The 15525-nt window shown below is 38.7% G+C and overlaps 1 protein-coding gene across 3 annotated transcripts in view; it reads left to right on the plus strand.

Annotated features, from left to right (window-relative positions):
* CHL1 (cell adhesion molecule L1 like) overlaps positions 1–15525 on the plus strand; it is a 212121-nt gene that overhangs the window by 163077 nt on the left and 33519 nt on the right. For all 3 annotated transcript variants that reach the window (XM_030920582.1, XM_030920702.1, XM_030920639.1), the window contains exons 12-15: positions 1497–1637; positions 1971–2082; positions 3448–3614; positions 6491–6656. In XM_030920582.1, coding sequence (XP_030776442.1) covers positions 1497–1637; positions 1971–2082; positions 3448–3614; positions 6491–6656 — 586 coding nt within the window. The remainder of the gene's footprint in view (positions 1–1496; positions 1638–1970; positions 2083–3447; positions 3615–6490; positions 6657–15525) is intronic.

Consider the following 15525-nt stretch of genomic DNA (forward strand, 5'->3'; position numbering starts at 1 on the left):
ATGACTCCCAGGCAGAAAAAGATGTATAAGTCTTTTATTTTGATATGTAATATTCATGTTTTCTAGAACCTAAAACTTAGTATAGTCATTATCTTGTATAATGGGGACACAATTAGAAAAATGCAATTCGATTGATTATTAATGTTGTAATGTCCTTTAAACTAAAAATGTTTGCATTTGTGCCCATCCCTTGACATTTTCAGCTAATGTTTTCCTTCCCACTGGTTCTTTTTTATTTTTATTTTTATTTTGTTTTTTGTTTTTTATGGTGTCATAGCAAGAATAGGACTTTTAGAGTCAGAAAAATGGCCAAATGCTGTGGGATGTGTCATTCAACTTCTCCGCGGTCCAGTTCCCTCACCTTTAAAATGGCCATATAAATGCTGATCCATCGAGTTCTGAGCAGTGTCAATGAGATCATGCATGTGCCACATCCAACAGAGTTTTTGGTCCTTAATAAATGCATCAGAAATGTTAGGGTTTGTTTATTTTATCTTCTTCTTTTATTTTATTATTATTATTATTATTTTGAGACAGAGTCTCACTCTTGTTGCCCTGGCTGGAGTGCAGTGGCACCATGATCTCGGCTCACTGTAACCTCCACCTCCTGGGTTCAAGTGATTCTCCTGCCTCAGCCTCCGGGGCAGCTAGGATTACAGGAGCGCACCACCACACCTGGCTGAGTTTTGTATTTTTAGCGGAGACAGGGTTTTGCCATGTTGGCCAGGCTAGTCTTGAACTCCTGACCTTAAGTGATCCACCCGCCTCAGCCTCCCAAATTGCTGGATTACAGGTATGAGCCACCGTGCCCAGTCTCATGTTAGGTATTCTCATTTCCAAGAGATATTTCCAGAATTATGCTTGGATCAGGAGTGGGAAAGATTTCATTGCCCGAAAATAGAAAACCTGGCCCTTTTTCTCAAGAAGGGTTTAGTCTTACTGGGAAAATGAAATATACAAGCAATGTACATGAAGTGGTTAAATAATGAAGCAAGACAAATGAAATGAATGGTGCAGATCAGAAGACCATAGAGAGGCAGAGAACTGAAATGGGAACAAAAATATCAAGGGGGAAAATAGCAGCCAGTACTGGTAACTTGGGAGATCAAGATGTGTTGACCCTGTGACTTGTGCCAGGCAGCAACAGTATCTAAATTCCGAAGAGTAACAGAGTGTCACTTCATCATAGGTCTTGAATGCCTAATGGATAATCCAGAATAATACTATGGATATGGGTGTGGAAAGTCTGGGAGCTCTAGATGAGCAGATATTCTGTTACTAAATATTAACTTGAAAAAGGATTGAAAACGCAAATGGATCTGGAAAGAAAAGTTCATAGTCGATGTTCAGAAAGCCTAAAGAATTGGCTTCAATGAACTATTAGTCACCCTAAACTGGTTTTAAAATATAAATACTGTGTGACACATTTAATAAATGGTGTATAAATATTTTATGTCCTGTTCTTTATCAAACTGACATTCTGTAATCTCTTTCAGATCATCCATTTGCTGGTGATGTTGTCTTCCCCAGGGAAATCAGTTTTACCAACCTTCAACCAAATCATACTGCTGTGTACCAGTGTGAAGCCTCCAATGTCCACGGAACTATCCTTGCCAGTGCCAATGTTGATGTTGTGGGTTAGTGTGCCTGGGAGCTGACTTAACTTGCTATTTTCTCAAGGAAAATGGTCGAGGTCATGTTCAGAAGTACCAGTTAACTATTGACACATAATATATGGGGGAAAAAAATCAAAGCACTTTTCACCATACATTTGAGTTTTAGACTTCACACTGAAATTATACTTTCAAAAATGTATTGAATTGGGATACTTTTATAATTCAAGACAGACACCCACCATAACATTCCGCTGTTCTCTATTCATATTAATATGGCTAGGACGTAGAAAAATTTAGTTTGCACATCTTCCTTCCACCAAAATTTAAAACTGTATTTATGTTATTTTCAAATAGATGTCCGTCCATTGATTCAAACCAAAGATGGAGAAAATTATGCTACAGTGGTTGGGTACAGTGCTTTCTTACATTGCGAGTTCTTTGCTTCACCTGAGGCAGTCGTGTCCTGGTAAGTTGGCGGCGCACAGTTTTCTTAAAAGAATGTCAATTGTAGATTTGACCTTGTTTCTTCATCCATCATTTGACAGGCTGCATTGGGTCTATATTGTTACATGTACCCAGTGCCTCTGAGACATAAGGTAACAAACTTACCTTTCAAGAAATTACCTCTTCTGAAAACATTGGCTAGATTTCTAGGATTTTCTCACATAGAGACATTCACAGAGCCACTTGTGTTCATAAAGAAAAGCAGAGAATTGAAGAGATTCTAGAGACAATTTTGAAGGTAGAATTGGTTTTTCATTATGGGGTACCACAAGGTCATATTTTACTCTATTGTTGTTGTTTTGGGATTATCTAAATAATTATCTTAGCTCGCATTTAATTCCAAATACATGTGCTTCAGACTTTTCCAGCATTCATTTTGATTTTAATTTCAATAAACTAATTGGTATCACAAATCCAAAGACATTATCAATATGGATCTACTTTATTAGTTACTTTACTGAAAAAGTGTGGTTAAATAGGTCTTGAATAATTTTGTCATTGGTCTGCAGGGCAGGGTGAGATGAGTGACACCAGGTCATACATTTATAGGGTCAGATATTGCCTTTATTTTAAATCATGATATATATTTTGTTCATCATGGGTTTTCTGAATTATTTTGATTTTTCAAAACACTCCATTGAAATATTATTCACCTTGCTTACTGAGATGTTTGGCACCCTGTTAAATTTTGCATCTGAGGCAAGCCTCTCGCTTACCTCAGCCTAGTGCCTGTCTGGTAGGATCCTGCATGGACTGCATCCACAGTTTACCCTTCGTTTGTTTGTTTGTTTGTTTGTTTTAAAATCAAGCAGTCACTTATTGTGAAATGTACAGGATAAATCAAGCTATGGCAGCAAATGCTTTGAAATGGATGAATGTGGGAGGAAATGGCTCTGGGGTTGATAGGGTAAATGTAATCCATGTCCACAGTCTATTTGGCTAGAGATTCCCTGGCTTATAATATTTCTGAATGACCAATGTTCTCCCAGGACAGCAGGAGGTTTGGCAGATTCATTATCTCTTTCAATTACTAGCTTTCCCATTTGGTACCCTGGAGTGATCATTAACTGAAGAGTTCACCATCAATAAGCCAGAAAATATTTATTAAGCCCTGAGGACACATGCAAACGGGTGCTGGTAGCTATGACAAATACAGCAGAAGCATGGAGCATGGACTTGGGTTTTCTCTAGCCACAGTCTATTTGGGTAGATAAGATATACATTCATGGTCCATGAATGTATATTCATGGTCCGTCACTGACTAGTATTAAAAAGAGTATGCAATTTTGCCTCACCTCAAATGGATGTATGCTTTCTCTGTCCATAGGCAGAAGGTGGAAGAAGTGAAACCCCTGGAGGGCAGGCGGTATCATATCTATGACAATGGCACATTGCAGATCAACAGAACCACCGAAGAAGACGCTGGGTCATACTCATGTTGGGTAGAAAATGCTATAGGAAAAACTGCAGTCACAGCCAATTTGGATATTAGAAGTATTTTTATTTCACTGTTACTTTGCATGAATTGTCACGTGGGTTCAGTCTGTCTTCATTTGCCCAAATGGAATAATACAGTTTATGTTGGAGTGCCTGATAAATTTCTTTGAAACATTTTTCAAAATTCCTAGATTGGGTTTCATCTAAAAGATTATTGCAAGAATTTCAGGGTATGCCAATGATATGTGTGCAGCTGCATCCTATTTTAAGAGGGAACCAGGTGTCCTTAGTGACAGATGGCTGTCAATATTTAAAAATGACCTATTAACCATACTACACCACATTTCTGTAACTATATTTTATTTCAAAAGCCAACTCAAGGTAATGTTACCAGTAATCAAGCTTTTGAGCTAAAGATTTCACAAACTCATAACTTTATAGTGACTGAGGCATGACAGAATGAGGAGGGTTTTTGATCCTCTTTTTGAGTCATAAACAGCTTTGTATTATTCCTTCTCACTTCAGGGCGTGGTCCTGGGAGCTGTTGATAGTTTCTTGGGTTTCACCGATATTTTGATTTTAATATTGCTCAGAGAATCCTCAAGAAAACACAAAGAACAGAAAGGTCCTTCAGTAATAGTAGGAAGCATTTTTGTTTCTTGTGTCATGTCAATATCCCAGCCCGCTTCTCACTTCCACCTAGATGAGGGAGAGCATAGTTGTTTCATCATCTGTTTTCACTGATACCTTTTTACCCCATACATATTCTGCTGTTGTATCCACTGATGTCTTGATATTTCTTTTTTTCTCTTTTCCCATATACATCCTTCCTTCCTTCTTTTTTCATCCTTTTTTTCCTTCTCTTTTGTCTTACCTCCTTTTCTTATTTTGTAGTATTTGTCTCTCTGTGCTCTAAGTAAATCAATGTGCCACCCCGACAGAATATGTTTTTAAAGCACACAAATACTCTCCCATAATATCTACTTATCTCTCATGTCTTCTACATTTTCAAATGTTATGTATATTTTTCAAGATGCCCTCATGAAGTCACTGAAGATGATGATGATTGTTTTTATACTTCAAAAAGTAAACCATTATTAAGGTGAAGCAACACAGCTAGCTGTAAGGAGCATGAAGCCTCAAATCTAAACAGAACTTTGCATTCCTATTGCCCAACACAGTGCTTGACCCAAAATGGACCTCAAAACTGCTAGTGGCCAGAGAGATGGACAGGTTTATAAACTTTCAGTATGCTGTAGTGTCTATTTTACATGCAAAGACTATATACAAATCATATCAATGAAGGATTAAGGACACATTTTTTTACATATACAAAAGGCATGTTGGGAATGGAGTTAAGTGAGAGTCTATATAGTATAGTGATTGAAAGCATGAGCTTTGGCCGGGCGCGGTGGCTCACGCCTATAATCCCAGCACTTTGGGAGGCCGAGGTGGGCGGATCACGATGTCAGGAGATCGAGACCATCCTGGCAAACATGGTGAAATCCCGTCTCTACTAAAAATACAAAAACAAAATTAGCTGGGCGTGGTGGCGGGCTCCTGTAGTCCCAGCTACTCAAGAGGCCGAGGCAGGAGAATGGAGCGAAACCGGGAGGCAGAGCTTGCAGTGAGCTGAGATCACGACTAAACTCCAGCCTGGGCGACAGAGCTAGACTCCATCTCAAAAGAAAAAAAAAAAGAAAGCATGAGCTTTAATCTCAGGCAGATTTGGGTTCAAATCCTGATTTAGCCCCTTACCAGTTAGGAAACCTTGGTCTTATGGTTTGATTTCATTTTAACCTTAAATTACATTCTGTGTAAGGTGGGAGTATTAATATTCATAAAGTTGTTATATTATAAAATGCCACAATGAATATACATTGCATAGCAGAGTCCTGATAGAGAAGTGCTTATTAAATTCTATTATTATTAAATGAATTTCTGGCTTTAAATTTAGAATTAGAAGTAGGATGTCAAATAATTCAGTTAAAATTAATTCAATTTAATAGTCTCTTCAAGTTTTGTGCCTGGGATAACAATTAATTTTATTAACACTTTTCGTTTTTAACCATTTCCTTGAGAAAAATGTACATAGCAAATATCAGAGTATAATTATGGAATTGGAGGTCAGCTTGTACAGTTGGTCTGTGAGAGGTCCCCCAAAATGCCTAATGCCACATTAAGAGTATACCTACTTTTAACACAGCCTTAAAGAGTAAGGATTGCATGTTTTGAAACAATCGTAATGAAGCAAACATTTTTTAAGGCAGCCATATACTAATCTTTGAGTTTCATAAAGTTGATAACCACAAATTTATTTTTGTTTCAAATTATCACTTACTGTAATTCATTCAACAGGAGATTTAGCAACATGTATTGAGTGCCTACGATATACAGGCTCCCTTCTAGGCTCTGAGGATACCGCAGTGTTACAAAACAGGCACAGGCCCTACCTTTCCAAGGCTTAATTTCCAGTTCCCCACCTTCATGTTGATATTTCATCCATGCATGGGCTTGAACATTTACCCTCAGGTTTCTGAGTTAATAATAAACATGCTAATAGAGAATGAACTATCCCCTTTCCTTTACAGTGCTTTGATTACATATCCAGAAGCACTTGAAGGAGAAATTATATTGTTTTCAAATTCTAGAGACATTTGTTTGCTCATAGTTTGCTTACTCCCTTGCCCAAGAAATAATGAGGGAAATTCCTAAACTATTAATTGATATTTCCACTTAAATTTTGTCAGATGTTCAAGCCTGGATAGAAAGAAAATAATAATGATATACAATATTAGGAAATTACAGTGGGAGAAACCCTGCATGAGGATTGGACTGTTATGGTGACAGTTTGGATTACTTAAATTGCAGGCACTTAATAATAAAGTAAACTATGCTTAGTTCTAACTAATATCTTTGTTTGGTAAAAACAGATGCTACAAAACTTAGAGTTTCTCCTAAGAATCCTCGTATCCCCAGATTGCATACGCTTGAATTGCATTGTGAGAGCAAATGTGACTTACATTTGAAACACAGTTTGAAGTTGTCCTGGAGTAAAGATGGAGAAGCCTTCGAAATTAATGGCACAGAAGATGGCAGGTAGGTAAACTATTATGATGTGTCATAATATTTGCTTGGGTGGAACACTTTGCATTTGAAAAAAAAGTTCTAGGCCAGGTGCAGTGACTCATGCTTGTAATCCCAGCACTTTGGGAGACTGAGGTGGGTGGATTCCTTGAGGCCAGGAGTTCAAGACTAGCCTGATCAACATGGTGAAACCCCATCTGTACTAAAAATACAAAAATTAGCCAGGCATGGTGGTGTGCACCTGCAATCCCAGCTACTCGAGAGGCTGGGGCACAAGTATCGCTTGAACCCAGGAGGTGGAGGCTGCAATGAGCCGAAGTCACACCACTGCACTCCAGCCTGGATGACAGAGTGAGATTCTGTCCAAAAAAAAAAAGTCTAAAAGTATTCATACTGAAATAAAAACAAAACTGAGTAATATTTCTGTCTTCAAGTCACTCCAATCTCCTATCATATATTTATCATCCTGTTTTTGTTACTGACTTTTCATGTAACATATACCATTCTGTTAGTGTGTGAAATAGAAACCACTCTAAGTAACAGAGGAAGAATTGCATAGGCTTGGATGCTTGCAAAAAAGGCTGAGAGCTGCATGGGCGTGGATGCTTGCCAAAAGAAAAAAAAAGAGAGACTGGAGGAGCTAGGCCTAGAAGAGGTTGCATACTAGTTTGCTACGTTCTTGATCACAAAGCCCTGCGGCTGCAATCCAGGTGTCTGGAAACCGCTGCCATCTTCATGGCCACCTCATCCCATTGGTACTACTTGTGAGTCCTGCCACTGCCAACTCTCATGTATGCCAGAACCACTATCTGCTTCCACTGGCCTGGAGAATATGGCGTCCATTTTCCTTCTACTTTTCAATCTCACATGAGTTTATTTAACTCACTAGCAAAACCCAAATCATATCTGGCATTCTTCCTGCCAGAAAGTACTGAGAAGCGTAACTTTGAATCTGCCAAACTCTGTATAGAGAATATAGACAAAACATAAAGGAGAACATATAGAGGAAAGTGTGAATGGATGCTTAATAGCACTAGACAGTATCAAACACATCAAAGAAATAAAAAGTCAGCATTTGCTGAATGTCTACTCTCTTTTGAAAATATGTGAAAGTCAGCTTTGCATGCTTTGGCATTGTTACTAAATAAGGGTTAAAACTTAACCATGTTGGAGCCAAATCTCACCTCTCATTAGTTTTGTAATTTATTGCTCTGTACAACTAAAAATCTGAAAATGTTTAGATAGGACATGTGCTGCTTGCATGAGACAGCAACAGTGCCATGGATCAGATCATAAACTCTGAAGCTCAATCGCTCAGATTCAAATCTCAGCTCAGTCACTTATTAGATCTTTGAACTTAGACAAGCTGCTTAACATCTCTGTGCCTTAGTTTTAAATCCCATAACATAGTTTGAATTAAAAGTATTGAAAAGGTACTTTCATTATAGGGTTAACAATACCAAGCACTTAGAAAACATTAACATACAGAGCACTTAGAAAATGCCAAGTGCACAGCCCATTTTTGCTCTTGTGATTTGTACTACTAATGTCTTCATTTTTACCTTATGACAAATTTCTTTTTTCAATTTTTGTTTTTCTTTATAACTTCTTTAAAAACTGGGATACATGAACAGAATGTGCAGGTTTGCTGCACCTATTGACCTGTCCTCTAAGTTCCCTCCCCTTGCCCTCCACACCCCAAAAGTCCCTGGTATGTGTGATTCCGCTATCTGTGTCCATGTGTTCTCATTGTTCATCTCCCACTTGTTTGCTGAGAATGATGGCTTCCAGCTTCATCCATGTCCCTGCAAAGGACATGATCTCATTCCTTTTTATGGCTGCATAGTATTCCATGGTGTATATGTACCATATTTTCTTTATCCAGCCTATCACTGATGGACCTTTGTGTCAGTTTCATGTCTTTACTATTGTAAACAGTGCTGCAATAAACATATATGTGTATGTGTCTTTATAGTAGAATGATATATATTCCCTTGGGTATATAGCCAGTAATATGATTGCTGGGTCATATGGTATTTCTGGTTCTAGATCCTTGAGGAATTACCATACTGTCTTCCACAATGGTTGAACTAATTTACATTCCCACCAACAGTGTAAAAGTGTCCCTTTTTCTGCACAGTCTCACCAGCATCTGTTGTTTCTTGACTTTTTAATAATCCCCATTCTGACTGGCATGACATGGTTTCTCATTGTGGTTTTGATTTGCATCTCTCTGATGATCGGTCATGTTGAGCTTTTTTTTCATGTGTTTGTTGGCCATGTAAATGTCTTCTTTTGAGAAGTGTCTGTTCATATTCTTTGCCCACTTTTAGATGGGGTTTTTTTTTTTGTTTCTTGTAAATATGTTTAAGTTCCTTTTAAATTATGAATATTAGACCTTTGTCAGATGGGTAGATTGTAAAAATGTTCTTCCATTCTGTAGGTTGCCTATTCGCTCTGATGATAGTTTCTTTTGCTGTGCAGAAACGCTTTAGTTTGATTAGATCACATTTGCAAATTTTGGTTTCTGTTGCAATTACTTTTGGCATTTTCATCATGAAGTCTTTTCCCATGCCTATGTACTGAATGGTACTGCCTAGGTTTTCTTCTAGGGTTTTTATGGTTTTGGGTTTTACATTTAAGTCTTTAATTCATCTTGAGTTAATTTTTGTATAATGCGTAAGGAAGGGGTTCAGTTTCAGTTGTTTGCACGTCTAGCCAGTTTTCCCAGCACCATTTGTTGAATAGGAGATCCTTTACCCAGTACTTGGATTTGTCAGTTTTGTCAAAGATCAGATAGTTGTAGATGTGTGGTGTTATTTTTGAGGTCTCTGTTATGCTCCATTCGTCTATATGTCTGTTTTTGTACCAGCAGCATGCTGTTTTGGTTACTGTAGCCTTACAGTATAATTGGAAGTCAGGTAGTGTGATGCCTCCAGATTTGTTCTTTTTGCTTAGGATTGTTTTGTCTATATGGAGTCTTCTTTGATTACGTATGAAATTTAAAGTAGGTTTTTTTCTAATTCTGTGCAGTATGTCAATGATAGTTTGATGGGAATAGCATTGAATCTATAAATTACTTTGGGCAGTGTGGCCATTTTCATGATATTAATTCTTTGTATCCATGAGGATTGAATTTTTTTTCATTTGTGTATGTTCTTTCTTATTTCCTTGAGCAGTGGTTTGTAGTTCTCCTTGAAGAGGTCTTTTGCATCCCTTGTTAACTGTATTCCTAGGTATTTTATTCTCTTTGTAGCAATTGTGAATGGGAGTTTATTTATGATTTGGCTCTCTGCTAGTCTATTACTGGTGTAAAGGAATACTTGTGATTTTTGCACATTGATTTTGTATCCTGAGACATTGCTGAAGTTGCTTATCAGTTCAAGGAGTTTTGGGGCGTAGACAGTGGAGTTTTTTAAATATAAAATCGTGTCATCTGCAAATAGAAACAATTTGACTTCCTCTCTTCCTATTTGAATACCCTTTATTTTTTTCTTTTGCCTGATTGCCCTGGCCAGAACTTCCAATACTGTGTTGAATAACAGTGGTGAGAGAGGGCATCCTTGTCTTGTACTGGTTTGCAAAGGGATTCCAGTTTTTGCCCATTCAATATGATATTGGCTGTGGGTTTATCATAAATAGCTCTTATTATTTTGAGATGTATTCCATGAATACCTAGTTAATTGAGAGTTTTTAACATGAAGGGATGTTGAATTTTATCAAAGGCCTTTTCTGCATCTACTGAGATATTCATGTGGATTTTGTCTTTGGTTCTGTTTATGTGATGAATTACATTTACTGATTTGAATATGTTGAATCATCCTTGAATCCCAGAGATGAAGCTGACTTGTTCATGGTGGATAAGTTTTTTGATGTGCTGCTGGATTCAGTCTGCCAGTATTTTATTGAGGATTTTCACATCAATGTTCATCAGGGATATTGGCCTGAAGTTTTTGTTTTTTTGATGTGTCTCTTCCTGGTTCTGGTATCAGGATGATGTTGGCTTCACAAAATGAGTTAGGGAGGAGTCTCTCCTTTTCAATTGTGTGGAATAGTTTCAGAAGAAATGGTAACAGCTCCTCTTTGTACTTCTGGTAGAATTCGGCTGTGAATCCATCTGGTCCTGGGCTTTATTGGCTGGTAGACTATTAATTACTGCCTCAATTTCAGAATTTGCTATTGGTCTATTCAGGGATTCAACTTCTTCCTGATTTAGTACTGGGAGGGTGTGTGTGTCCAAGAATATATCCATTTCTTCTAGATTTTCTAGTTTATTTTCATAGAGGTGTTTATAGTATTCTTTGACGGTAGTTTGCATTTCTGTGGGGTCAGTGGTGATGTACCGTTTATCATTTTTTATAGTGTCTATTTGATTTTTCTCTCTTTTCTTCTTTATCAGTCTAGCTAGTCATCTATCCATTTTGTTAATTAAAAAAAAAAAAAACACAACTCCTGGATTCATTGATTTTTGAAGGATTTTTTGTATCTCTTTCTCCTTCAATATTTCTTGTCTTCTGTTAGCTCTTGGATTAGTTTGCTCTTGCCTCTCTGGCTCTTTTAATTGTGATGTTAGCATGTGGATTTGACATCTTTCTAGCTTTGTGATGTGGGCATTTAGTGCTATAAATTTCCCTCTTAACACTGCTTTAGCTGTGTCCATAGATGGTGGTACATTGTGTCTTTGTTCTCATTGGTTTCAAAAAACTTCTTAATTTCTGCCTTAATGTCAGTATTTACCTAGGAGTCATTCAGGAGCAAGTTTATCAGCTTCCATGTAGTTGTGTGGTTTTGCATGAGTTTCTTAATCCTGAGTTCTAATTTGGTTGCACTGTGGTCTGAGAGACTGTTTGTTATGATTTACAGTGTTTTGTATTTGCTGAGGAGTGTTTTGTTTCTAATTATGTGGTCAGTTTTAGAATAAGGGTGATGTGGTGCTGAGAAGAATGTATATTCTGTTAATTTGGGGTGGAGAGTTCTGTAGATGTCTATTAGGTCTGCTTGGTTCAGAGCTGGGTTCAAGTTCTGAATATCCTTGTTAATTTTCTGTCTCATTGATCTGCCTAATATTGACAGTGGGTTGTTGAAGTCTCCCACTATTATTGTTTGGGAGTCTAAGTCTCTTTGTATGTCTCTAAGAACTTCTTTTATGAAACTGGTTGCTCCTGTTTTGGGTGCATATATATTTAGAATAGTTAACTCTTCTTGTTGAATTGTTCCCTTTACCACTCTGTAATGCCTTTCTTTGTCTTTTTTGATCTTTGTTGGTTTTAAGTTTGCTTTGTCAGAGACTAGGATTGCAAACACTGCTTCGTTTTGCTTTCCATTTGCTTGGTAAATTTTCCTTCATCCCTTTATTTTGAACCTATGTGTGTCTTTGCACGTGAGATGGATCTCCTGAATACAGCACACAGATGAGTCTTGACTCCTTATCTGATTTACCAGTCTGTGTCTTTTAATTGGGCTATTTAGTGCATTTACATTTAAGGTTAGCATTGTTATGTGTGAGTTTGATCCTATCATCATGATGCTGCTCGGTCATTTTGCTCATTAGTTGGTGAAGTTTCTTCAGCATGTCTTTGGTCTTTATATTTTGGTGTGTTTTTGCATGACTGGTTCTGGTTTTTCCTTTCCATATTTAGTGCTTTTTTTCAGGAGATCTTGCAAGGCAGGCCTGGTGGTAATGAAATCTCTCAGCATTTGCTTGTCTGGAAAGAGTTTTATTTCTCCTTCACTTGTGAAGCTTAGTTTGGCAGGATATGAAATTCTGGGCTGAAAATTCTTTTCTTTAAGAATATTGAATATCGGCCCCCACTCTCTTCTAGCTTGTAGAGTTTCTGCTGAGAGGTCCACTGTTAGTCTGATGGGCTTCCCTTTGTAAGTGACCTGGCCTTTCTCTCTGGCTGCCTTGAACATTTTTTCCTTCATTTCAACCTTAGAGAATCTGATGATTATGTGTCTTGGGGTTGATCTTCTTATGGAGTATCTTAGTGGTGTACTCTGTATTTCCTGAATTTGCATGTTGGCCTGTCTTGCTAGGTATGGGAAGTTCTCCTGGATAATATCTGGAAGTGTGTTTTTCAGCTTGTTTCCATTATACCCATCTCCTTCAGGTACTCCAATCAGTTGTAGGTTCAGTCTTTTTATGAAGTCCCATATTTCTTGAAGGCTTTGTTCAGTCCTTTTCATTCTTTTTTCTCTAGTCTTGTCTGCACTCCGTATATCAGCAAGGTGGTCTTCAAACTCTCATGTTCTTTCTTCCAATTGGTAGCTTTGGCTCTTGATACTTGTGTATGCTTCATGAAGTTCTCCTGCTGTATTTTTCAGCTCCATCAGGTCATTTATGCTCCTCTCTGAACTGGTTATTCTAGTTAGCAGCTCCTGTGACCTTTTATCAAGGTTCTTAGCTTCCTTGCATTGGGTTAGAACATGCTCCTTCAGCTCAGCATAGTTTTTTATTACCCATCCTCTGAAACCTACTCCTGTCAATTCATCTGCCTCATCTTCCATCCAGTTCTGCGCCCTTGCTGGAGAGATATTGTGATCATTGGGAGGAGAGGTCTTTGGGGTTTTTAGCATTTTTTTGTTGTTATTGATTCTTTCTCATCTTCATGAATTTGTCTAACTTCTATCTTTGAGGCTGCTGACCCTTGGATGGGGTTTTTGTGGGAACTTTTTGTTGCTGATGCTATTGTTTTTGCTTTCGTTTCTTTCTTTCTTTCTTTCTTTCTTTTTTTTTCTTTCAATGATCAGGTCCATCTTCTGTAAGGCTGCTGCAGTTTGCTGGGGGTCCACTTCAGGCCCTATTCATCTGGTTCACTCCTGTGCCTGGAGATGTCACTCAAGGAGGGTAGAGAACAGCCAAGATGGGTGCCTGCTCCTTTTTGTGGGATCTCAGACCTCAAGGGTCACCAAACTGATGCCAGTAGGATCACTCTTGTATAGGATGTCTGACAACCCCTGTTGGAGGGTCTCACCCAGTTGGGTGGCACAGGGAATAGGACCTGTCTAATGAAGCACTTTGTCCCTTGGTGTAGGGGATGTGCTTCACTAGGGAGAAACCCACTCGTCTGGGCTGCCTGGATTCCTCAGAACTACCAGGAGGAGAGGCTAAGTCTGCTGGTCTGCAGAGACCATGGCCACCCCTCCCCCTAGGGGCTCAGGCCCAGGGAGATCTGGGTTCTGTCCCTGAGCCTCTTCATTCTGCTTGTCTCATTTCTGTTGCTTGCTTGGTCTACCTTGGTATTTATGTGAGAGCCACCTCTATGCAAAGGCATTGGTCTCAGCCTTGGTACTTAATTTATTCCCTCCCCTCCTTCCTATATATACAAAGGTTTGCGGAAAGGCAGTGTATGTATTACAACCAGTTCTCATTGAAACACGAAATTAATCATATACATCTAAAGGCTACACTTTGCAATACAGATCTCCAGCCTCAGGTTAGGTCTCCGCTGATCTGCCAACTGCTAAGACATGCCTAAATTCTGCCTCTTTTGTTACTACAGCCTGACTAACCGGGGCCTTCCACGTGACCTCTGGGCTACAGCCAAGAAGGGAATCAGATACCCATGGCTTGTTAGTAATATGACATGTACATTTAGGCTTTGAACCCAGAAGCCTTAAGCAGCCTTTTCACGTGGCCCAGTTTTACAATTCCCGCAGGATGCAATAGCTGACACTGAAATGAACCTCTGGCTATCTGAGTGGACTGAGCAAGTGACACAGGTGTTCTGCCAATTTCCCTAAACAAGTAGCAGGGATAAAGGACAATAACCTTAGCTCAGAAGAGGCCCCAGGAGTGAGGAAGGCTGGGAGTAACTGCTGCTGGCTGGCCCTGACTGCTGCCAATGGCAGGCATGGAGATATAGCAGGGAGTAGAAGTCACAGGTATCTCCTAAATTTCTAGAAGGCCTTATCAGTAACCTCATGCTTCTTACCTTCTGCTGAGACACCTTCTTATTACTATGCAGAAGACCAGAAGCTTTAACCTAAAGGGAGGTTAAATTTCTAATCAAATATACATGATGAGAAGTGAAAATTCCTTCTTCTCTTCGCTCTTGTCCCCTTTCTTGTGCAGGGATGCAGTAAGTGCTGGAAACTGCCACTCTGAACCATTAGACCTATGGGGCTTCATCTTATGTTAGTACTTCCCATACACGCTTTCTCTCTTTAGTCCTCGCAGTAATGCTATTAGGTAGACTGAAATGCCCCCAAGGAATTTTCTGTGGATTTCCAACCTGCAGGTGGCTATAGACCATATAAAATATAGACCATACACTATGGTTATGAAAAATGAAATGGAGCATGGATATGAAACCATTTTTAAAATTTATACTGTGCTTAACAAAGTAGTGGGGACTGTTCATAACTGGAGGCAAAGTGAGGGACCTAGCCCTGCGGGAAAGACCACTGTAGCATGAAAAGTGGGATATACTGATAACTAGGAGGGCGTGGGAGGAAAGGGCATTGAGAATCCAGTGGGAGGGTTTTTCCTTGGCATCAAATAGGAGCTGCTTTTTTTCCCCTCCAGAAATAGTGGCAAATGAAAGAGGGAGGGGAGAAGCTGGAGATGCAAAGATTATAAGACAATCATAGTGAAAGGTTTCTTTCTAACAAATTAGGAAAGAAGATAATTTGTTCAAGCAGAGAGGCAGGAGAAATGGGAGTTGGGAACATTAAAACATCAACCATGAGAAATGTGATTAGCGATAAGCCAAAAAGGAATGAAATCCATTTGATTAATATTATTAGTAACACTCTCTGAGCACATACTCCGCCAGGCTGTATACACTAATCACTTTATGTGCTTTACCTCATTTAATTCTCCTAAAGAGAAAGAAAATATTGTTATCCCCATTTTTCAGATAAGATGAATTAGGCTCAA

The sequence above is a fragment of the Rhinopithecus roxellana genome, chromosome 1 (genome assembly GCF_007565055.1).
Source record: "Rhinopithecus roxellana isolate Shanxi Qingling chromosome 1, ASM756505v1, whole genome shotgun sequence".
In the NCBI taxonomy this organism is placed as follows: Eukaryota; Metazoa; Chordata; class Mammalia; order Primates; family Cercopithecidae; genus Rhinopithecus; species Rhinopithecus roxellana.